This window comes from Microtus pennsylvanicus, chromosome 6 (assembly GCF_037038515.1).
Source record: "Microtus pennsylvanicus isolate mMicPen1 chromosome 6, mMicPen1.hap1, whole genome shotgun sequence".
In the NCBI taxonomy this organism is placed as follows: Eukaryota; Metazoa; Chordata; class Mammalia; order Rodentia; family Cricetidae; genus Microtus; species Microtus pennsylvanicus.
In genome coordinates, this window is record NC_134584.1 from 108104952 (window position 1) to 108129936 (window position 24985).

Consider the following 24985-nt stretch of genomic DNA (forward strand, 5'->3'; position numbering starts at 1 on the left):
GGGAAGTCAGGATGGGAACTCAAGGAGGAATCTGTGGAGAAATGCTGCTTGCTGGCTTGTTTGTTCATGTTTACTTAGCTTTTTCATACATTCCCAGGACTGCCTACCTAGGGAATGATACTGCCCACTGTGGGCTGGACCCTCCTTCACTAATCAACATGACAGTCCCATGTAGACATGCCCACAGGCCATTGCGGTTTAGGCTGCTCCTCAGTCCAGGCTTTCTTCTCTGCTGGCTCTAGGCTGTGTCAAATTAGCAATGAAAGCTTCCTATAGCATCTGGGTTCCTTGTGAGGGCTGTGAACCGTTGCATCCTAGGCATCACCACAGCTTCTGGTATCTCTGTCAGAATGCTTTTCCTTGGCTTCCTGACTCATCTTCCTTGACTGTGCCTTCATCTTCACATAACGTTCTCCCCTGTAGCACCCTTTGCTTTGAAACTTCCCCGTTGTATAAGAATATCAGTTACATCAGAACATACTCTAATCCCCCCTTATTTCCCTTTTAATTATGTATTTACAAATACGATCCAATTCTGAAGCGCTGAGGCTTAGGAGGGTTATGAGTGGGAAAGTGAGACCCTGCAGGTGATATGGCCTGTGGCTCCTTCCCAGAGACAAGGGAAGGAACACTAGTAAAAATGAGCATCTACTGCCACATCAAGTCCCTGGCTTCTCTTGAAGTTGATCCTTGTCATTCTGCACTGGAGGGAGGAGGAGGTCCAAGGTCTCCCTTCATGTACCTTAGACCCTGGTTCTTCAAGTAGCAGCCTATCACCCAACACACCCAGGGGCTGGGTACAGGGCTCCCTACAGGCCTGTTTCCCGTGGGTGCAGCCCAGCCTTTCCATCCAGATTCCTTATTCTGGGAATTTGGGGAAGAATAAAATCCTTGTTCTTGGCTACCCCTTCCCCTCCTTCCCATTGGCTCCCCTGTCCCTTCTCCTCAGTGAATAGGACACCCACATTTAGCAGCTCACCAGGAGATTTCCAGCGTTCACACCAAGGGCTGTGTGTATATTCATGCATGTCAGTTTCAACCATAAAATCTGTTGAAAACGCAAGTCCAGGCCTGGGGCTAGAACCCAGTAGAGCATTTCCAAGCATACATAAGAAGTGGGGGAGAGAAAAAAATGTCTAGAAATTTCATATAAAAACCCAGTTTTCTGGATCTTCTTAGAAATCACAGTGTGATGAAACAGGACCCATCTCCCATGACCTGAACCTCCTCCTTCAGAGCTGCCCCCTCTCCACAGGACACGGCCCTCTGTTTCTCTGTACTGTCCTCATTCTCATCATTTCCCCCAGCTCAAGATCATGTGACCTGAGCATTGAGTAGTACTACCCTTAATGTCTGCCTCCTCCTCTGTGCCAATGCTTGTAGCAAAAGGTATCTCATGCCCTATCAGCTGGAAGGGATCTAGACCCACCAAGGAAACACACTTACTTCCAGGGGAAGGTATTTCCAGAAAGATTTAACTACTCAGAGGAGACCTACCCTGAATGTTGGTGTCCCTGAATATAAAGGAGGAAGTGAGCTGAGTACCAGACTCACCTCTGCTTCCTGTGTATCTGGTATGGCCAGCTGCCTCATGCTTCTGCCACCAAGCCTTCCCCACCGCAAGGCACAGTATCCTCATGCCAGGAGCCAAAGTAGCCCCATCCTTCTGTCTGGTGTCTTTACAAAGCTTTGAGAAAAGTAACTCATACCCTGAGTTGTTGTTTCTTGGTGGCTCTGGTTTGAGGGGAAATTTGTGCAAGTGTGTCTCCACTTGTAGAAGTAAAGACTAGACCATTCCTGCATAGAAACTGTCTATGGAGTCATGAGCCACACCCTGCTGTACTTGACACTGTCACCTACTTAGGCTCTGAAGGTAGGAGTCAGGGTGCCCGGGACCTTCAGGGGCTGCCAGTAAACACCTGCCATTTGTGTATTTGTGTCTAATGGGGCTGAACTTGCTGTGAGGAAGCTGGCTGGGAAGGAAAACCCAGAGCCATAAACAGGACTGTGGCCACAAGAACAAGTGACACCTCGCGACCAGCCAGTGAGTGGCATTGAGCTGAGGGAAGCTATGGCAGGAGCTGCTGTCTTCAGGCTTCCCTTCCACGTGGTCACAGACTACGGCGGGAAGGATTTCAGGAAGTCAAAATGTCTGCCTCACTCCCCACAGTGACTCTTAGCTGGGAAGGAACGGTGCCAGCCTCTGCCAGGTCCTTGGCAGGCTGCATTGGTGACTCCTTGTAGCTGTCTTTCTCTTTCCAAGGAAAATCAGCCTGTGGAAGGCCCTGGAGCTGTCTTCTCCTGCCACCCTTCCCACATATAAACCTTCCTTATATCTTCTCTCCTAGACAGCCATTGATCTGCTAATACATGACTGTCTTCTCTGTTCAGCAAGTATTTGCGTGCCCTCCTGGGGCGCGTGCCTCAGGGGCCCCATTTGAGGCCCCTATTCTAGCTCAAGAGGCAATCAGCAGGCGAGTAAGATAGAAAGGAAGTGAGCTGCTTCCAGCCCTGAGCATCTGCACGTCTTCCCACAGCAGAGAATTTGGGCAGGACCCAAACACACAGGACTCTCTCATGTCCCACGAGTGGATCATAAGAAAGTGGTCACTTGCCAGGTGTGATGGCAATGCCTGTGATCTCAGCAGCCAGGAAGCTGAGGCAGGAAGATGATGAGTTCAAGTCCAGCCTGGACTTCAGAGCAAGATCCTGTCTCAGGGTCCTCTTCCCCTAAAGAAGAAAGGTGTCACTAGACGGAAAGGACATGGTCTGTCATCGCACGCATGAGTGCATGTGTTAACCCTTCTTGTGAACGCCGGTATACATCTGACTACAAAATTCCTCACATTCCAAATACTGAAACTTGTCCAACCTAAAGTAATCAACCAGAACAGTTTTCTTTGTTTGGGATTCTTTACTGGTTTATAAAGGTCCCTTTGGCATCCTTCCAGGATCAAGAAAGTCTTTTAAATGCATGGTGGAAGTTTCCCCCCCCCCCCAAAAAAAAGTTTAAAGACTTTTAAAGTTAGGGCTGTACCCTATTTCCCTGGGGTGACCTTTGCACACTTCTGATTCATGGTCGGTGTTTGCTTGTGGAATGCAAAGGTGAGCCCAGCCTGACGACAGAATAAACACTGGCCTGGAAAACAAGAGGTACATGTGTTGTCTGTGTGACGGGCTGCTGCCGCCAGGTCTCAGTTCCTGAAGTACCTGGGGATGGGACCAGGGGAACCTCATCCAGAGGATCTTCTGTTCACATGTAGAGAAGGTTCTCTAGACCTTCTGGGACCTCATTGCTAGTCTTGAGAGAATTACTAAAGGAAGATATGGCTAGGGGGGAATGTGTCTAATCCAGAATGTTCCTGTGGCTGGTGATGCCAATGTGTGGCTGACCCTAGCTCTCCTTGGAGTCTCTTTCCATGCTGGATGCCTGTTAAGTCTTGTGATACTGACTCGGGCTTCTGCCAGAGAAGAGTGTTGACCCATGATGCCACCCAGAAAGGGCTTTGTTCATGAGGTCACTCCAGGAGTTGTTGAAAGGATGACACTTATGGTAATGCTGCCTGATGGTCCTCATGCCTCCTTGAGGTCCGACTGGGCTGGGGCAGTGGAAGAGGTCACACCTATCCCTTCCCCTTTGTCCCTCTTCTCCTTCAGGGTTAGTGCGCTCCCATTGTCAGCCCTCACTCTGGGTGTGGTCTATGACTCAAAAGAACTCTCCGGAAAGAACCACTCGCTACTCAATACTGGGATGGGAGCTGGTGAGTCACTCTTTCCTGTGACAAAGGACTCTGTCTCCTAGCTCTTAGGAGGAGCAGGTCCCCAGGGCAGCTGTCCCTTGGCTTCTCTCATTTAAAACAGAAGTTTCTGAACTGAACAGAAAAGCCTTAACAGTTTTGTTTCCATTTGTAGCCATCATGTCTCTGTCCAACTGGACTTCCAATCACTTTACAAGTGGAGCCTTAGGATTGGTTCGAAGTGAACACCTGGCCTGTTTCCTCTTATAGCTGCTGTCTGGAGCCCACCCACATCAACCCATTTGAAGCAGGAGAACAAGTGTGAAAAATGGATGCTCGTGAAGTGAGATTTTATTCTGGAACTTCTGTGCGCTGAGCCTCTTGTTCCCAGAGTTGAGATAAAGTTGTCAGCTGCTCTTCTTTAGAAGAACCTGCCCTTTGTGCTGTATACCTGCATTTCCTATATATTTGGTATTGGATCTCCTCTTGTTTGGGACGTGTGGCTGATAGTCATCTTTAAAAATGCTTTTATTTGTGGAAAAAATACTGGTATTTTATATGAGCCTTCGCTCTGCTCAGACAGTGTATGTCCACATGAGTTTTCACCCTTGTAATCACCCTTGTATGTGGCCACTGCCTGCCCTTGCCAGCCTGGAGTAGCACTCCAGGATGATGTGTTCCTTGTCTTGGGGACACCACTTTCTCAAAGAACCAGATTCCTCTCTGCAAAACAGGGTTAAGGCACTACATTTGTTTAACATCTCCAAGAACATAAGCCTTGATGTCGTCCCCCTGCCCCACCTCCAGCATTCAGTCTCAGTGTTTGGCAGGAAGTCTCAAGAGTCATTGGCTGTTCTGTGAAGTATGAGCCTGCTGAGGGCATGTGGGTATAACATTCGGTTTCTGCAAGAGTCCAGTTAGAGAAACAGCAGGCAGCAATCCAAAGGTCCCTGATATAAGCCCCTGAACAAATGATAATCACCCAAATATTTGAAAACAGAGGCAAGAAATGATGCCAAAGGAGGACAGTGAAGACGTCATCTCTGACTCAGATGACAAGGGAAGAAGAGCATGATGGGAAAGAGAATGTGCTGGAGTCCCTTTACTAGGACTAGTGCTCCTCACTAGATAGAAGGCTATAGGAATGTCATTGCACCTACTTCATGCAGTGTTATTGCTAGGGAGGTTAAAGGGCCAAACATACAATAAACATTCATGAGATATTAACCCGTCGTCTCCTAGACAGGGTGACATTTGAGAAGGGAGATGTCAGGGATGTTAGAAAATGGGAAGTCATCCTTTCGATTTGCGGGAGAATGCAGTCACTGCAAGGGCACAACAGAAAAGGAGACTGGGGTTATCATGGAAGGTGTTATAGAGGGGAAGTCACAGCTACAGAAGAAGATCTGTGCAGGACAGGAGAGCGAAGGTGTGAGGGAAGACCCAGAAGGAAAGAGGGGGCCACGGGGATGCTTACAAACCTCTCGCTCCCGAAGGGGAGGCTGGGAGGGAGCCAAGAGTCCCTGTCCCTGCACACTCTCCCCCTTTTCTCATTCCTCACATCTCATGTTTTCTGCTGCCTCCGCTTCCTCTCTTGTCTCTGCACGTCCCCGTCCTCGCCACACAGCTCTGTGTTGCTCCAGTGATCAGCGCTGCCAGTTCAGGTCACCTCGGTATTGGTTAGTTTTCTCTCTGCTGTGATAAAATATCCAACAAAAAGCAACTCAAAAGAGGAAGAGGTTATTTTGGCTAAAAGTTTAAGGAGATAGAGTTAGTCACGGCAGGGAAGGCCTGGGTGGCAGTTAGAGGCTGGTCATCTGGTGTCTGCCATCAGGAAGCTAAGACTGCTCCACTCTCTCCTTTTTACCCAGTCTGGCACCCTAGAACATAGGATGGTACTACCCATATTCCCAGTGAGTTTTCCCCCTTTAGCTGAGCCCAGAGGTGTCCAACCTATAGTCAGTGGTTCACATGTGTCCCAAGATATTTAGCCCAACATAGTTCCAGATGACAAGATCGTGTTGCAATGTCAGAAAGTCAGGCATCCTGACTGCTAAACTTTTCTGGAAACATTCTCAAAGACAACCCCAGAGATGTTCCCATGTAAGACTAAACCCAGAAAAGCTGACAATGAAGATTAGCCTTACCATACACACTCTCCGACCCCATGCCAACAGCAGTCACTAAGAAAGCTTCAGGGTTCAGTAAACTGAAGGAATGAGCTGATAGAGCGGTGGCCAAAAGGCGTGATGTTGTCTCAGTTCCCATGGTCTGTGAGAAGGAGGTACGAGTTCTGTTTGGTCCTACATGTAGCCTGCCATACGTTCCTTGGGAGAGAAACATGGACTCAAAGACATGCTAAGAGATTCTGTTGTGTCCCAGGACAGACTGGGGAAAAACAGATGGCATGAGGTGGAAACATTGACCCTCTTCAGATGTTCTTGGACCTATCAGGTGAAAGAAGGAATTGTGTAGCCCCAGAGGGGAGGAACCAGGGGTGATTGCCAGGACCTGGAGGCAGCCAGCCAAGCATACTAGGATGTGTGCCGAAGACTGGAAACATGAGTCAGGGGAATACTTGGTGCTTTCCTTCTGTTTGTAGCTGTGTCGGGTGGGTGCCTCAATCGGTTCTGTATATGATGCTCTCAGTGTCTGAAGAGTGTAAGCATAGGCAAAAACATTAAATGGTAATATGTGTGAAAACCCCTTCCTAGCCAAGACCATCCTTTGGTCTTGTTAAGTTACAAAGATGGCATTTCAGTGGGCAGGACTGCAGTCCAGAGAAGGGGTAGAATACGCTGAGAAAGGACTTGGGATGTATTAGTCAGGAATCTCCAGAGGAACAAAACTTATAGAATGAATCTCCCTCTTTCATATATATATATATATTTCCTTCTGGGTCTTCCCTCACACAGGGTCTCACTCACACCTTCGCTGTCCTGAAGAGAGTGCAAGCATTGTCCTGCACAGATCTTCTTCTGTAACCGTGACTTCCCCTCTATAACACCTTCCATGATAACCCCAGTCTCCTTTCATATATATATATATATTTCACATAATATATAATAAATCACATACACACACATATATTTGTACACACACACACACATATATGGGATTTATTAGAATGTTTTACAGGCTGTGATCCAGGTAATTTAACAATAGCTGCTTATGAGTGGAAAGTCCAAGCATCCAGTAGTTTTTTTAGCCCAAGAGGCTAGATGTCTCAGCTGGTCTTCAGTGGATGCCAGAGTCCCAGAGAAGCAGGCTCTAATGCCAGGGAAGGAATAGACTTGCTAGCAAGAGGGAGAGCAAGCAGGTTGGGGGGGGGGGCGCTCCATTCTTCCATGACTTATGCAGACTACCCACAAAAGGTGTAGTCCAGATTAAAGGTGTCTCTTCCCACCTCAAAAGATCTGAATTAAAGGGGTATCTTCCCACCTCAAATATCCAGATTAGAAGTGGAACTTCTCACTTCAAATGATTTAATTAAGAACAAAATCCCTCACAGGTGTGCTCATGCATTTGCATTTTAGTTCATTCCAGACATAGTCGAGTTGACAACAAGAGTAACCATAACATGGAGCAACCAGAAGAAAACAGCCACCTTGATAGCACAGTGGCTAAAGCCCTCGGGAGTATTTTGAGATTAAAACAGTGCTCTAAGGTCGTGCACGAAAGCTCACATCTGTTATCCCAGTGCTTGGGAGACCAATGTAGGAGAAGCACCACCAGTTTTAGGTCAGCCTGGGCTACCAAGTAAGTTCCAGGCCCCTGAAGGGAAAAACAAACAAACAAACAAAACAACCTGAAAATCGAGGGAACTTGAAAGGAACAAGAAAGGTAATTGAATTTCTGACAGAGAAGGAAGAAAACAGTTTATGAAGAATATCTAAAGAGTTTCTTTTTATAATGTGCTGTAAAATTCCTCTTTCTGTTCCTCAAGAGAATATAAGGTGCATAGATAGATAGATGATAGATTAGATAGATAGATAGATAGATAGATAGATAGATAGATAGATAGATAGATAGGTAGGATAGATAGATAAAATTCAACCAGGTGGTGGTGGTGCAAACCTTTAATTCCAGCACTTGGAGGGCAGAGGCAGGCAGATCTCTGAGTTCAAGGCCAGCCGGATCACAGAGTGCATTCCAGGATAGCTAAGGCTACACAGAGAAACCCTGTCTTAGAAAAAACAAAACCCATAAGGGACTGGAGATACCAGTGGTTAAGAGTGCACACTGCTCTTGCAGAGGCCCTGGGTTTGGTTCCCAGAGCCCACATGAGACTGCTCATAACCACCTGGAACTCCAGCTCCAGGGAATCTGATGCCCTCACTTGGCCTCTGCAGGCAGTCCACTCACACGCACATACTCACACCTATCCACATAATTAGAAATAAAACTACCTTTTCAAAATCCAAGTATTGAAGCTGTGTGTAGTGGTATATGTCTGTAACCCCAGCCTATGAGAGGCTGAGATGAGAGCATAGTAAGTTTGAGACCAGCCTGGGCTACAGAGAAAGACTATGTCTCAATTAAAAATACATATATACATAGATAAAGAAGCAGGTATTAGTCTGATAATTAGCCTACTTCTGGAATGCATCTGGGTTTTCTCTAGAAAATACCAACATGGCCGCCATCACCATCAAGCTCCCTTAGACTTATTTGAAAAGAGAAATGTAAGCATAGTAGTAAACCCAGTGCTGCGCTGTGGGGCATGCTGGTGCATACCCAGTCCCCGGGAGGCTGGCACAGACGGGGAGATTGAGATGGGTCTGGCCTGCATTGTGAATTAAAGGGTAATCTGGGCTACATACTTTGTCTGAGGAAAAGGGAAAAAATCCCAGCTGGTTGCTCAAACCTCCTAAACCTCTTGCTAACATCTGGCTTCCCAGAGTCACTAGGATTGTGGTTGTTTGGGGGCACAGAGACTTGGGAAGCTCCCTCGGGCAAGGTCCGTCCCTGCCCTTCCTAGAGGGAAACCTGAGTTTTACTTCTGTGTAAGCCTGCTCTCTCTGGCCCCAATCCCATGTGACGTCAAAGCTAGCCAAAGCTGTGTGATTTTTCCAGCACATTCCATCTCCTTCTGGCTTTACCTCTTTGCTCGTTTAAATTAACCTTGAGCCCACTTGGGCACACCTCAGCTCGCTCTGTCCCACACGTGACTGCGATTGCTGGAGGACCAGTCTCCCTGGCTTCCAACTGCCTGTCTTTCGTGCAGTCACGTGGACCAGCCTGTGACCCACACAGTCTGGTGAGTAACCAAGCAGGGAGAAAGGAGAGGAGGGCCGTCACCAGCTGTGGCACAGGGAGCCCCATCCGGTGTCCCGGGGGCCACTCTGTGACTTGGTTTGCCTGACACTTGCTGGGCCTGGCAGCTACCCCTGGCCACTCTCACTTCCTTATGTTTTGCTTACTCTTCCAGATCTTTCTGCATCTTTCATTTTTGTTTTGAAAGGGAGAAGTACAAAGAATAATGACACCCACACCAGTGTCTCTAGTCACAGAAGTACTTGCTGTCCTTGGATTCCACCCACCCCAGTTCCACCCGTGGGGTTTCCCCATTCCTAGCTCTCCTGCTAGGGACAGTTGGGGCTCCATTCTCTCCCCCTCACCCTGTAAGTAATTTTGTGTCTCTCTTTCCAGGATCCCATGGAGAATGGTGCTGTAGCCTCTGCAGGGACTCAGAAGACAGACACTGCTGTGGAGCCACAGTTCAAAGTGGTGGACTGGGACAAGGTAGCTGGCACGGGACATTGGGGATGATTGGAGTTACAGGGTGGGGGGAGGTATGTGAAGCTATGATGTGTGCCCAGGGAAGATGAAGAAGGGCCACTGGGACCCACAATGCCCAAGTGTGAGCTGGGACAGCAAACCTAGCTGCAGGCATTGGGGGCTGCGGAGGGCTTGCTGGTGGGAAGCTGGGATAAATGGTGTATGCTATCTCTGCGAGAAACCCACCCTACATGACCTGGAATAAGACAGGTCTCCCATCAGGAATCCTGAAGTTATAAAGGGGCTATGACAGGATTGACATACCCACCCTGGCCAGTGTACATGGAAAATCTACTCCTAGCACCTATGATCACTCAGGAAAGTCCCTTGTAGATAAAGAACCCACAAGTCCCTTGTGGCAAAAGTTACGTGGCAGATAGGGCAGAGGAAAGCTGAAGGTGTGTTCAGAGTCTGACAGCCAGCTTCTTTTGTCCTCTAGAGACCATGCAGATCCTAATGCTATAAGGTAAGCTCTGGAAGAGTAGAGTGGGGGCTCCCCACAGAGAGCACAGAAAAGCAGCATTGCCTAGAGGGGCCTGGGTGAGAACCAAGCTCAGATGTTATTTCCGGGTCACACCACTGTCCCCAAGTTGTAATCTCTGGACATAGACATGAGTGCGCATGTGTGTCCTCTGCCTGCAATGGACACCAGAGGCACAGAAACAAATAGGACAGCTATCCCCTCCTTCTCCAAGCAGTTGTGACAGCATGAGGAGATCCAGGAAACACAGGTGACCAGAGGAGAAGGGACATGGGCCAAAGGAGCTTCACACAGCTGGCTGTTTCTTGCACCCCTTTGACCAGGACTCCTAAGGCTGTGGCCCCATTACTTGGAGAGATCCCTTATCTGTGGGACTCCCTCTGGAGAGCTGCCAGCCCATGACAGAAACATGTAGTGCATGCAGTGTGAGAAACTGGGAGATTCTTCCATGCCCCATCCCCTCCAGAGAGCCATGGGACCAAGAGGAAAATAGGCCAGCAAGAGGAAAGACTTGTCCAAGTCACAAGCAAAGCCTTGTGTCAGCTTGTTAGGACCCCCTTTCTGGCTCCCATTCCTGGACGAGCTCATTACTCATCATTAGCATAAGGTTGGGCAATGATTGCCCATGGTGGACAGAGGAGAAGGGTACTCAGTACAAATAGCAGGCTTCTCTAATAATCTAGAGGATTTGGGATTGCTCGGCATATGAACAGAACAAGTGAGCTGGACACCTGAGTGATACATGGACCCCAGGAGCTAGAGTCCAGACATTGCCTTGGAACAGGAGGGGCTTTGATGAGGATGAGGGTTTGGGGCAAGACCAGGGATAAGCCAGTGTGTTCTCACTCAGGCTGTGAGTAGCCATCGGAAGGTACTTCAGGCACAAGTCCTTTTAGCCAGCACCAGTGAGACTGGCTTAGGGCTTGACTCTTGGAAGAACATACTGCAAAGAGCTCACGGGGGCTATGTCAATGTGGCAGCCTATACAATATCTTGGGAACAAACTGCTTTGTGACAAGTTGGGGACATGATACACACACACTTCACCTCCTGCTCCAGAGAGATTCCCCCATGGTCTCCCTGAGCTGTGGTTCAAGGCTGACCCTCAGCCAACGCTGTATGAGGCAAGAGGATGATCTAGTCCACTGGGCTCTTTCACCATTACTTACACAATGAGGAAGAAGGAAAACTATACAGAAGGGAGGAAGGGTGCCCTCCTAGTCCCAGCCTAGCTCCCAGCACATCAGACAGACAGCTGGGCCTGACTCACCTTCCCCACCTCTTTTTCATTGTCACACACACACACACACACACACACACACACACACACACACACACACACTCACACACTCACACAAACTTCTTCTACCTTCTTCCTGTGTCCCTGGACTGAGAGAGAAAGACTAAGAGTGGCCTACAAGAAGGGGTCCATACTACTCTGGCAGGAAGCAGCCACCCACCTGGGTCCCCTTGGTACTGTCCCCACCCCACCTCACCCCATCCACCCTGAGGAAAGCCACCGCAATGCTGAGCTCTCTGGGTAGAATAAATAGTGCTCTCTCCTCCCCTCTTCTCCTTTCTTATCATCTCTTTCCCTGCCTTGCCCTCCCCTTCCTTCTCTTCTTTTCATTTTTGCTCTTCTCTTCCTAAAAGAGTCCTCCCGCTCTCTCCTCACCTGATTGCATCCCAGCTCTTGGGGAAGGAAGGGACTAGGAGAGTTGCCGGCTGTTTCTGACCTGGTTGGGGTAGGTCTCTCTTGAGAAGCTGTGGAAAGACTCCAAGTGATTTTGCCTCCCCTCCACCAGAGGGTCCGCAGGCCAGGAGTGAGTTTGCAAGGGTAGGACTCCTTAGTTTTGTATTCAAGGTGAACTCTCTGAATGCTGCCAAGGAAGGGAGCCATGGGCTGCCAGGGCCCAGCTTTCCTGGCCTTAGAAGCTGGGGAACCAAGTGGGTCAGGCTGGAAAGAGTGAGGAGAAACTCGGCTGATCATGCTGGGCCGGGGGTAGAAGAATCTGAAAAGACAGCAGAAATGAGCAAAAACCAAGAAACTCTGGTGCCCCACCCTGTCAGAGGTGAGGTCCATCTGACTTTCAGGCTCTGTGTGGAATTTTACCAGAATGATCTAGATTACCCCTTGAATCTCTCAGCTGAGTAGGACTTCCTGAGAAGGAAGAAAAAAAAAACCAACTAGATTGCAACTCCTTCCCATACCTCAGTCTTTGTTTTCTAGAACCCAGCTGGCCTGGTGACCACAGCTGCCCATAACTCTTGACTTCTGGGCACACCTTCTCTTTTCAACCTGCTTCATCTGTAGGCTACTTGCTGCGCTCTTCTCAGAGCGCTCCCTTGTTAGCCTTCCGTGCCAGTTCTGTTTCAGAGGGCAGGGGGATGCCAGCCTTCCAGGAAGCAGTTAGAGCAGATGGGGTTTAAGGGGTCTGCTGAAGGTCCCCCTCCAAACACCCCTCGACAACAAATGACCACCAACTTAACACAGCTTTGGCTTGTTCTCTGTTGTTGTTTTCTCTCTTTCTGAGACATGTTCTCACTGTGTAGCCCTGGCTGGCCTGGAGCTTTCTATGTAGACCAGGCTAACCTTAAACTCAGAGATCCACCTGCCTCGGCTTCTGCCTCCCTGGGTTCTGGGATTAAAGATGCGCGCCATCGTGCCTGACTAAATTACAGCTTTGCTCTCCAGTTCGTACTTGAGCGGGAATAAATGTAGTGAAGAAGTTCATGAACCATCTGTGATCTCACTGGCTCTGTTAACACTGTCAGCAGCTAGCCAGGCATGGTGGTGCAGGCCTTAAATCTCAGCACTTGGGAGGCAGAGGCAGGCAGATATCTGAGTTCAAGGCCAGCCTGGTCTATAGAGTGAGTTCCAGGACAGCCAGGGCTACACAGAGAAGCCCTGTCACCAAAACAAACAAACAGAAAAGAAAAAAATAAATGCCAAGAGCCAAGGGATATAGTCTTCTGCCAGAGTTACTTGGCCAACAGCTAAGCAGCCTAGCTGGCATGTTAACCGGAGGTAAGCAATCCAGATAGCAAGTTAGCCGCAGTAGTTACCTGGGCTGACCATGCCCGGTGAGCCCTTTCCTGTCTACTCCCATGTGTCTTGAAATCCTTTCACCTCTCATCTGGCCCAAAGTGAGTCTCTCTGAGCCCTATGACTGGAAGAGGAGATGGCAGAAAGGAAGGTCAAACCCGAACAGGTTCTGGTGGCCTCTCCAAAGGCATGAGTACATCTCCTTCCGTATCCTGCCTCAAATTAAACCAGACTCCAGCATAATCAGCTTCCTTTACCTTGGAGAAGCTGTCCAATGTAGTCTACCCTTTTCCACCAAGAGACAGGTAGAAAACCATCCCCCAGGTGTGTCACCAAGAAAAATGCATTGGTGCAGCTGGGGAGATGGTTGAAACATTAAAGTACTTGCCATTAACAAGCATGAAAACCTGGGTTTAATTCCCAGAACCTACATGTATATATCTGTAACCTCAGCACTAGAGAGAGGTAGACAGGACGATCCTTTCCCAGATCTCATGTCCCCTGAGTGGAGAGAATGCGGAGTACCAGAGAAGAAATCAGGTGACCCAGAGCTACCACAGAGGTCTTGAGATTGCCCCACTTCTCTGAGTAGGAGAGATCTGCACCAATCCTGGCAGGACCCCAGCCAGCCAGCTCGATACTCCAGCTCGCTGACACTAGGCACAGCTATGTGCTGGGAAATTCATAGCCACAGGCCCCTGATTCCACTGGCTGATGGGCTAGGTCTCCAGGTGCTAAGAACTCAGGCTCTGTGCTCCATGCTCAGGATCAGGCCCAGCTCTAACTTCTGTGGCTGAGCAGACAATCTTCAGTGTTCTGGCCTGTAATATGAGGTTATCACAGTCCCCAGTCTGATGAATAAGGCTTATGAAAGATAATGAGTATGGGACCAGAGCCCAGGATGACTTATCACTAGGGTGTAGAAAAAGTAGCCAGGAGTCCTTCGGGACTTCTTGTCCCTCACTGCTCTCTCCACTGGCCTGCTGCTTGGAGGCCCATCCTCTGCTTCCCTGGCTCAGAAAGCTGTCCTGGAGCGGATGCCTGTGGCCCAGGTGGACATTTCTTTAAACAATTGCATGAACTCATGGCAGTGGGAGGAGCTACCAGCACCCAGCAGTTGCCACCTCCTGTTCTTACTCCCTGGGGAAAGCAGAGCCTGAGCACTTGCCTCTGGGTTGAGGCAGCTCTGGAGGAGTGTCCTGTGCCACCTGGGTCCAAGAGGAAGGGCATGTAGGGAACCAGAAGAAGAGCAGAGCAAGCCCTCCTCACCCTGGCAGCAGGCCCTCTGCCCACTCTCTGGGTAGCAGGCTGCCCTTTCCTCCTGCTGCATGCTGCTGCCAGCTGCATTCCTGGCATAGCCAGGAGCAGCCTCCCCCTTCCTGGCTGGGCAGGGGCAGAGCTGCATTGGGGGAAGGGCATGGGGTACACAAGATGTTTGGCCTAGATACTCACTGATTTGCATCTGCATCCTGGGCCCAGCCTGTTGCTCAGGTCTATGAACCACCAAAGAAGGCCTTGAGGCCGGCAACCTGCCCACTCCAGAGTAGTTTCTGAGCATGTTCTCACGTTCATCCACACAGCACGAGCCTTGCCTGTTCTGAGCATCAGGTCCCACAGACTCAAAGTGAGGGTAGCCATGGAAGTCTTCAGATGCCTAGGAGCTGGAGGCATGGTCTGCATCTTACTTTTCTTTCCTTTCCCCCCACCACCCTCATCCAGTGGTCCTAGACCTTTCCAGTGCCCAGACCTCCCCTCTGCCCGGAGCTTTAGTCAGCAGAGCAGGAGGGCAGGACTAGGGGCCAACAGGGGCCAGTTCTGAGGAAGAAGCCACTCGCATGGGAGGGCAGGGAGCCAAGAAAGTGCCTGCCTAGTAAACTGGTAAAAAGGGGATGAGCTTCTTTCTACCTCATTAGAGCCCACCTAGGCAGTCAACCCGCATTAGCCTGTCTCAAAATCAGTTTTCTACAGCTTCCATGTTGGAAATAACCAGCAAGAGAGAACCTGTGTCTACCTAGTAGAGACACTGTCTTTCAGGAACCAGGACTAGACGCAAGCTGGAAAAAAAAAAAAGAAAGAAAAGAAAAGACAGTATGCATATAGCAGCCAAATAGGCCTAGCACTAGGTAAAGGTCCCAGCTCTTGGGAAATCACTTTGAGGGTGCTACAATACCAGGGGAAGAAGCCAGACATGATAGCACATGCCTGTAATTCCACTACTTGAGAAGCAGAGATGGGAAAATTATCTCAAATTTGAGGACAGCCTAGTCCACATGTTGAGAGCTAGGTTATCCAGGGCTACATCACGTAACAAGCCCTGTCTCAGAATACACCGCCAGGAGCCTGTGAGATGGATCAGCCAGTGAAGGCATTTGCTGCTAAGCCTGACAACCTGAGTTTAATCTACAGGACCCACATGGTGGAGGGAGAGACCAACTCTGGAGACTGTCTGTGCTAGTGCACTGTGACACACTTTCACAAGAGCATGCACACATGCACGCATGCACACACACACACACACATAAATAAAAAGTAATTTATAAAAACAGCAAAACAAAAACTTATGGGAGGAGATAAGGAGTTTCACATCTAGGATCAGCCAACCAACTCTGCTTCATGAACCAGTCTACTGGGCCTCAATATATTTATCCCAAACATAGGGAGAAAGTCAATGGGCCTGCACTTCTATACCTGTATGGACATCTTGCTTTTCTCCCATCCCCAGAATAGTATGATAGAGACCCTATGCTAAAATTATTGATGTTGGCCCTTGCTGATAAGAGGGATTTTTGCAGGGGTAGAGGCAAAGTTTTTAACCCCCAGAGTCAAATGACTCTCCTTGGGTATCAAAGAGGACTCCCTCAGATACAGTATGGGGTAAAAAAAAAAATGGGCAGATGTCGGATAGTGGTGGTGCACACCTTTAATCCCAGTACTCAGGAGGCAGAGGCAGGTGGATGGATCTCTGAGTTCGAGGTCAGCCTGTTCTACAAAATGAGTTCCAGGACAACCAGGGCTACACACACACACACACACACACACACACACACACACACAACAAAAGAATGGGCAGATGACAGGTAGCCTTGGCACAGCAACCTGCTCTGTATAGAGGCAGTCAGGGCCTACTGGTCTACCTGGACAGTGGCTAAAATCATGTGTCCTGGTCAAACAGGCAACAGAACATCAAGGGCAGACCACATTTTTGGAGAACTGTGCTCTATAAACACCTCTTCAGCAATTTAGTCCCAGCCTTTCTTCTCCTCTATCCTTGTGGCTCAGCTACATGTTTCTTCTTGTGTCTCCACTGAATTAAGGTGATAATACTGCGTTACTTTCTTAATGCTTTGCAAAATAATGGTAAAACAGATCAACATAAAAATTGCTCAAACCTTTGTTATGTAGGAAGAGGAGGTCACACATTTGAGTAATAACTATAAGTGTTTTTTTTGTTGTTGTTTTTACATGTATTTACTAGGGGGGTATATGTGTGCCGTAGAACTTGTGTAGAGGTCAGAAGACAGCTTGAATCAGTTATTTCCTTCTACCATGTTAGCCCCAGGGATTGAACTGAGGGCCTTAGTGACTTAACCAACTGGGCTATCTCACTGACCTCTTCCCTGCTCGTTGCTCTGTGTAACAGTCCTAGCTGTCCTGGGACTAGCTCTTGTAGACCAGGCTGGCCTCAAACTCACAGAGATCCCTTGCCTCTGACTCCTGAATGCTAGGATTAAAGGCATGTGCCACCGCTGCCCAGTGTTTTCTTAAAAGCTCTAAGGCCAAATTAGATGTACAAATGAAACTTAGGCATATGGATGCCATGTGTAACGTGCAAGCATGGAACATGGAAGATCCCAGGGTCTCATCTGAGACAAATGATGATCAAATGAAAGATGCAGGAATCACCCTACAAAACTACTAGAAGGAAAAATTGAGGGACATCACTAAAAACCAATGGAGGTATTAATGTAAAATGTCTTAAAATAATTAATCCAGGAAGGATAAGATGGCTCATCAGATAACAGTTCCTGCCAACAAAACTGGCAATCTAAATTCAATCCCTGGGAATCCACATGATGGAAGAAGAGAACTGAGTCTCCCAAACTGTCCTCTGACCTCTACAAATCTGTGACATGCATGTGCCCACACACATATCCATGCAAACAACATGAGTAAATAAAATGTTTAAAATTTCATAAAAATAAAATACAGAATTATGTCAAATAAAAAAGAAAGGACAGAGGAGATAGAAAACAGCAAGAAAGAATAAACATAAACAAATTTGGGATAGAGGGAGGAGTCATTTGGCAAAGTGCTTGCTGCATAAGGGTTAGAACCTAAGGACTTAAGAGCAAGGAATTCCCTACAGTGAGTGGACAGTTCAACAAGAAGATGTGACAGGGTGGCCTTGACAGATGACCAGGTTCAGATCACATCCGTAAATGACAGTAATTATAGCACCTGTTCGGTTGGGAATGTTGAGACATGAGTGGATGGTTTAGGCCGTGTAGAGTTTTTACAATCATGATTGACATATAACATGTGTTCCGTGAGTGTTGAGATTGGGGCAAAGCTTCAAGCTCTCATGTGACCTTGCCCAGCCCCTTCTAATGTGAGGCTCAGCAGGCTGGTCACTGCATGACAAGGTATAAACATGGTGTACTAGAAGGTTCCTCCCATTCTTTTGCCTGGTATAAAGTGAGCATGTGTGCATAGTTGGAGACCCAGGATGGAGATACGGAAGCCATGAGACTGCCCGCATCACTGGACCAAAGGCATGAGGTTAAGAAGACAGAGTCAGGAAGGGAACAGCAACCAAGTGAGGTCTGGGCCTTTTTCCCTGGTCACAAAGTCAAGAAGACTGGTGGCCTTACCTGCCTGCTCCAGAACACCTCCCCCCTTCCCCAAAGCTGTGATGGCAACAGTAGAGAGGCTCCAGAGGACTGGGAACACCTGAAGCCAGTTCCTGAGAGAGCTGCCGGGGCTGAGCCAGCTTTGGCCAGGAGACATGCGAAAGATGAGCAGGCTTCCAGATCATTGCAGGGTCTCTCTCCCAGGCTTGCTTGCTCTTCCTCTCCTTCCCTTGCCTGCCACTGCCACCCTTCCTCCTGTGCTGGCCACCATCCTTTGATGAAGAATGATCTCTTGTGTTGGAAATCCTCACTCTGATTTTTGGGTTGTTGGACTACCAGCTTTACTTACAAGAAGCTGAGCAGCTCTGAGGGGTATAGACGCTGCTTGCTCGGGATCTCACAGCTGGTAAGCAGCAAAGACAGGATTTCAGTGTGGGCCCTGACTTTAGGTTCCTTGTTCTTTACTGTTTGGAATCCACATTAATCTTATACACGAAGTCACCAGAAATCTTCGAGTACTTCTCGTTGCCTATAGGTAAAGCCTCTGAACTCTTTGGCTTTGTATTCCTATAAGTAAACTTCAGGCACATTTTTTTTCATTATACGTCCATGTTAACCCACGCACACATATTGTATTCTTGCCGACTGTGAATAAGAACACAGTCAGATATGATTTAAATCTCTGTGTATGCATGTCGTGTGTGTGTGTGTGTGTGTGTCTGTGTGTGTGTGTGTGTGTGTATCACAAACACAAATAAGGTCTTTGGAGGCGGCAGAGATGGCTCAGGACCCAGGTTTGGTTCTTTGCACTTACAATGGGCAGTTTATAGCCACCTGTAACTTCAGTTTCAGGGGATGCAGTGCCTTTTTCTGACCTCCAGGGGCAGCAGGCATGTGCACATGCACACATACATGTACACACATACACACCCATGCAGACTAACACTAACATGCATAAAAATAAAATAAATAAACCCTTAAATTTGAAAAGTAAATAGGGCGCCTCAGCTTTTCCTTGGGGGTGAGCCTGCGAGTGCTGCTGAGGTTTGTGTAATGTGTGTCTGGGGACAGCTGGCCTGGCACATGAATCCCCACTCCTGGACCTCAACAGGGTGTCCTATTAAGCCCTCAGCAAATTTCTTTCTGCAATCCACAGAGCAGTGTCCAGGAACTGATCTGCAACATGAACCACAGTTGTTTCCACATCTGTGCCCATAGTCCCTGAAATTAACCCCACCCAGCCAGCCAAATCTTCCATGTTGATGAATAAACCCCATATCATGTTCAAAGTCTTACTTGCTTACCCTAGATCTGGGCATTTGTGACAGTCCTCTTGCCTCTGAATCGTGGCAGCCTTGAATCAGCACTGAACTGTCTCGCTCAGTATGCTCCACCCTGCAGAATACCTTCCACAGATATTGTTATTATCTGTTTTATAGTGGAGGGAACTGGGTTTCAGAACATTCAAATAATTTCCCCCAAAGTGAGTGGTAGAGCCAGGATTTGAACCCAGCACTGGCTCCAGAGTCTCAACTCTAAGTACTAATCTGTGTGAAACAAGTTAGTTTGCACACCTGTTGATTCTTTCCAGAACCTGGCTGACCTATATGCACACTTGCAATCATCAAAATACACAAAAATCAAATGTAAAGCAAACTATTGAATGAATAATTACTTGAATAAATAAATGGACGAGTGAATTATTGAGGTCAACATCAAGAAGAAAGTCTGCAGTGGAGGAGTGGGGGCCTTTATTTATGATGCAGCTCCTGGTGATGTAGAATATATTGGTTCTGGTATGTAGAGTCAGCATGGGCCCTTCCTTAGACATCACCAATAGGCTTCGACCTACCTAGCTCTTGGCTTGGCCATACTCTATGCTGCCTGGGTCATTAGTTGGGCTCTGCTGGCAACTCCAGACTCTACCAACTTAGCAACTCCAGTGGGAGGAACAGGTATCAGATGGCTCTGGGTCCAAGCAAGCTTAGGCCATGAGCCTGATCTGGATCCCACACCCAGGGACTGAAAGGGACAGTGGGGTTAGATCTGGGTTCCCTCCTCCAAAACTACTGTGTGTGTGGCTCCACACACACCACATGAGCCGAGATGATGCTAGGGAATAGGAAGCTATACCCAAGAAATGGATATCAGAAGTACGAGTATCAAAGGTCCAATTTGTCTCTTGCAGGACCTGGTGGACTGGCAGAAGCCTCTCCTGTGGCAGGTGGGCCACTTGGGAGAGAAGTATGATGAGTGGGTTCACCAGCCAGTGGCCAGGCCCATTCGCCTCTTCCATTCTGACCTCATCGAGGCTTTATCCAAGACTGTCTGGTGAGCACTGTGCAGGGTCTGAGATGTGAGCACCAGTAAAATATAGAAGGGGAGGGAACAGTTGAGTCCTCCTTAAAATAAAGGCTATACTGTAAACTTGGGGGGGAGGTGGGACAAGCTGTAGCCATAATCAATTCCTGCACACGGTTTTATCCACTATCTGGTAACACCTACCGTGTGCCTGTGCCTGCTCTTTTCCAGACTCCTGTGTAGGGTTAGAAGCCTTTAATGCATCTGTTGACACTTTCCCTGCAATTAGTTCCCCCTGCCCCAAGAAGACAACGTCTATCTAGCTGTCCAGAGTCAGTCACCATGTACCCCATAGTTCTTTTCTGCCCATGACTCATCTCAAGAGACAAATCCAGGCCAGGCAGTGGTGATGCACACCTTTAATCCCAGTGCTCGGTAGGCAGAGGCAGGTGGATGTCTATGAGCTCAAGGCCAGCCTGGTCTACAGAGCAAGTTCCAGGATAGCCAGAGCTATGTGAAGAAACCCTGTCTCTTAAAACCAAAGGGGTGGGAGTGGGGGGCAAATGGACTCACAGCCTCTCTTTCCTCTCCCCTGCTCCTCCCACCACTGTGCCTTTGACCACAGCTCTCCATGGCTTTCTGCGTGTACTTTGGTATCTCCTTGTCCCGCTGTAACTAAAATGTGAGCCTCAGAGAAGCTAGACCCTGTTGTCCCCCCTCCTTCCATGTATCTCTCACCCTGATGGCCCTCCTGCAGGTACAGTGTCCCCATCATCTGGGTGCCTCTGGTGCTGTACCTCAGCTGGTCCTACTACCAAACCCTCAGCCAGGACAACATCCGACTCTTCACGTCATTCACAACAGGTAACGACAACAAACTGCCTTCTTGCTGACTTGTCTCTGTGGGTCTCGATGGCAGGAAACTGTGTTCTCTGTGGTCTGGAGTTTCTATGGGCATAGAAAACCGTGTCACAAATACTTCAAAGTGGGGTTAGGCATAGAACAAATTGTCCTCCCCAACCCCACGGATACAAAAGTCAGTATCACAAACATCATCATATCATCAAGTGTCACAGCATGAAGGGAACGTCTCACTGAGCTTAAGAACAGAGAATATGCTAGGTATGGCACCCCCTACCCCAGGAGTGTCAGCCTTGGAAAGCGGAGACAGGAAGATCTTTACAAGTTGAGGCTATCTTTATATATATTAGCAGCGAGGGCTGCATAGTGAGGCCCTGTCTCAAGTCAAGAAACAGAGAATACACAATCTAGAATTCCTCACTGAGAGCCTAAATGAAGACCAGGCATGGTGGTGCACACATGTAATCCTATGCTTCCAGAACAAGGGCAAGGGAATTACTTACTGTAAACTAGAGGCCAGCCTCATCTACCATAGCATGTCCAAGGCTAGCCAAGGCTAATATATAATATATAATATATAATGAGTCTCTATATCAAAAGACAATAGATAGATAGATAGATAGATAGATAGATAGATAGATAGATAGTAGTAGAGAGGTAGAGAGGTAGATAGATGACAGATAGATAGATAGATAGATAGATAGATAGATAGATAGATAGATAGATGAAAGGTAGATAGACAGATAGATAGATAGATAGATAGATAGTAGAGAGGTAGAGAAGTAGATAGATAACAGATAGATAGATAGATAGATAGATAGATAGATAGAAGAAAGGTAGATAGACAGACAGATAGATAGATAGATAGATAGTAGAGAGGTAGAGAGGTAGATAGATAACAGATAGATAGATAGATAGATAGATAGATGACAGATAGATAGATGACAGATAGATAGATAAATAGATGATAGATAGATAGATAGATAGATAGATAGATAGATAGATAGATAGATAGATAGAAGAAAGGTAGATAGATAGATAGATAGATAGATAGATAGATAGATAGACAGACAGTAGAAAGGTAGATAGATAGACAGACGGAATCAATATTATCAGGTGGCACAGCTGCATGCTGATGAGCCCATGTTCACATCACAGACAGAAGGAGAACTTGGGAGAAAGATATTGAAACACCATAGGCCATCTTCAAAGCTAAGGGTCACACAACAGAAGCTGAGCCTGTCAGGGACACTTGATCCCCTCTACTTAGTGTGTAGCATGTGCCAGACCATGTATTTTCCTGAGACTCCTCTCAGCAACTCCACGGAAGAAGCACTCTCAGAGTTGAGGAGACAGTTACTCCCAAAGGTACACATGTGTCCAAACACCACATAGTACATGGTTAGGTGCATGCTTATCTTCCAGGTTTATCTCCTGAGATTTTTTGAGAGGAGGGACTGGGAGGTAACTCGGTTGGTAAAGTGGTTGCTTCACAAGCATGAGGACCTGAGTTTGTCCCCAGCATCTATATAAACATCCAGGCTTGGGAGTGAGCACTTATAATCCCCCAACTCAGGAGACAGAGACAGATGGGTCCCCAGGCTTCACTGGCCAGCCACTCTAGCCTGATTGGCCAGCCTCAAGTTCCAGTGAGAAACCCTGTCTCAAAAATCAAAGTGGATGGCTCTTGAGGAGGAACACACCCAAGACTGTCCTCTGATCTGTACAAGCATGCACACATACTTGCAGACGCATGTGCATTTGCACACACAAATGAACACATGAAGTAGAGCCTGGGGGAAGGTAAATGAGTCATTCGGGGTCATATGGTCACTCTGCCCACAGGACACACAGACTCTCTGCTTACCTCGGCCTCCAGGCACATGCCTCTTCTCCTGCCCAGGTATCTACCTGGGCACCTTAGGATACTGTCTGGGAGTATCACTGCTTCCCTTGCCTGATCATAGTTTGTTCCTGACAAGGCACCAGACAGTTTCCTTCCTCCACACACAGAGGCTTCTCTTCTTCCTACATTCCCTGAGGACAGCAAGTCAAGAGCCTCCCACAGTCCTGGGGCCCTCAGTTTATCTGCCTCACCCAGGATAGGGTGGGGGATGAGCACAGTGTGGAAAGTGCCCCCGCGCCCCAGCCCAGAGCCCAGGGGGTTACCGTGCATATCCCACTAGCCACAGATACCCTTTTCGGCCCACGCTGAATAGCTCAGGCACAGCACAGGGCTTGTTGCTCAGAGGCCTGCTCACTGAATTGCCCACTGTCTGCCCGGCACTCCCCTAACAATTACCAACAGTGGCAGGGCCGCCAGGGCTGGTGGCCAGAGGGGGAAGGGGACGCTAAAGCTTTGGCCCGGGTCCCTCTGCTGGATTCCTCCAGAGATGCCACTCAGTACCAGCTCCGGCCGGATGGGCAGACTGGGTAATGCTGGGGTGAGGAGGCGGGAGGAGGCTTGACCTATAGGAGAGAGCTGTTCTCTATGGCAGGGACCGTGATTTGAGAGCTCCACAGCACCACAGACCTCTGCAGACAGCTAGAATGTGCCCGTGTGATAAAGGTCCAGTGTGGCAGGCCAGTAAGCTGAGGCCTCAGTGCCAGCAACAGAGGCATGGGAGACGCATTGCCTCATGCATTCCTCATCCTGCAGGTCACCATGCAAGGCACAAGTCACATGCAAATAAAAGAGCTCACAAAGCAAGGCAAAGGGACACTTAGTGGGGTCCCATGCAGCTACCGGACAAGTGATGCACTGGGATAAACACTAGAGTGCCGAGAGTAGTGTAAGCTCAGGGGAGACAGAATTTCAGAGAGGGATGGAGCGTATGGGATCAATCTGTAGCTGCATCTCTTGTTCGTTCCCAGATGAAGGGTCATTACCAGTCATCTAGAAATTCACTTGGAGCCATTTGTCAAAATGAGGACTGGTCTGACTCTGGCCAAAAACCTGGTGGTCACTCCTGCTTCCAACCTGCCCAGGCTTTCTCCCTTCCGCAGCAGCCCCTGTAACCATTGGTCCTGTGCCTGCCTACAGTGTGCAGATCCCCTGGGCCCTTCGGCGGTCCCTCTCAAAGCTGTCTCCCTCTGAGCCTGGTCAGCGCATAGGGTGGCACAGATCAAATTTCATCCAGGAACAAACCTCCAGTGAGGGGTTCTCTGCTGTTTCTCCCCTGATAAGTGACTAGGAGCCTGCTGTGTTAAGCACTGAACACATAAAGAAGACCTTACTCAGGACTGGGGAGATGGCTCAGAGGTTAAGAGCACTGGCTGTTGGCTGTTCTTCCAGAGGTCCTGAGTTCAATTCCCAGAAACCACATGGTGACTCACAACCATCTATAATGAGATTTGGTGCCCTCTTCTGGTGTACAGACATCTATGTAGGCAGAATACTGTATACATAACAAATACATCTTTAAAACAAATTTTTAAAAATTAAAATTAAGATCTTACTCATAGAAAACCATATCTCCCAGTTGGGGGCAAAGAATCAAATGATATCACAGTACCTAGTGCTTTAGGGCAGAGCAAGATGCACAAGCCAGCCAGAGTGGGTGAAGACAGATGTCAGGGACACGTGGATTGGCTCCCCAGGGACAAGAAAGGCGGAGGGACTCCAAGAAAGAGAGCATCAGCAGTCTGTATGCGTGGGAGCCACTAGCGGTTAGATTTGGCCCCTGGACAGGTGATATGGCTGGAAGATCAAAACTTGAAGGACATGGAATGTTGTGTTTGGCAGGACTAGACTTTGTGTAGAGGCCATGAGGTATCACAGAATGGTTTAACAAGGTATAGAAGCAGGAATGGAGGCCTGATACTGCCCTGGGGTATAATTTGTGATAAGGCAGTGGGTGTCAGAACAGTGAACCGGGGTTGGAAAGATGGCGCAGCAGCTGAAGAGTATGTACTGCTCTTGCAGAGG

General features: G+C 48.3%; 1 protein-coding gene across 1 annotated transcript in view; it reads left to right on the plus strand.

The window, feature by feature from the left end:
- Fa2h (fatty acid 2-hydroxylase) overlaps nt 1-24985 on the plus strand; it is a 55447-nt gene that overhangs the window by 24120 nt on the left and 6342 nt on the right. The window contains exons 2-4 of the mRNA XM_075977305.1: nt 9390-9482; nt 20084-20226; nt 20954-21060. Of these exons, the coding sequence (XP_075833420.1) occupies nt 9390-9482; nt 20084-20226; nt 20954-21060 (343 nt within the window). The remainder of the gene's footprint in view (nt 1-9389; nt 9483-20083; nt 20227-20953; nt 21061-24985) is intronic.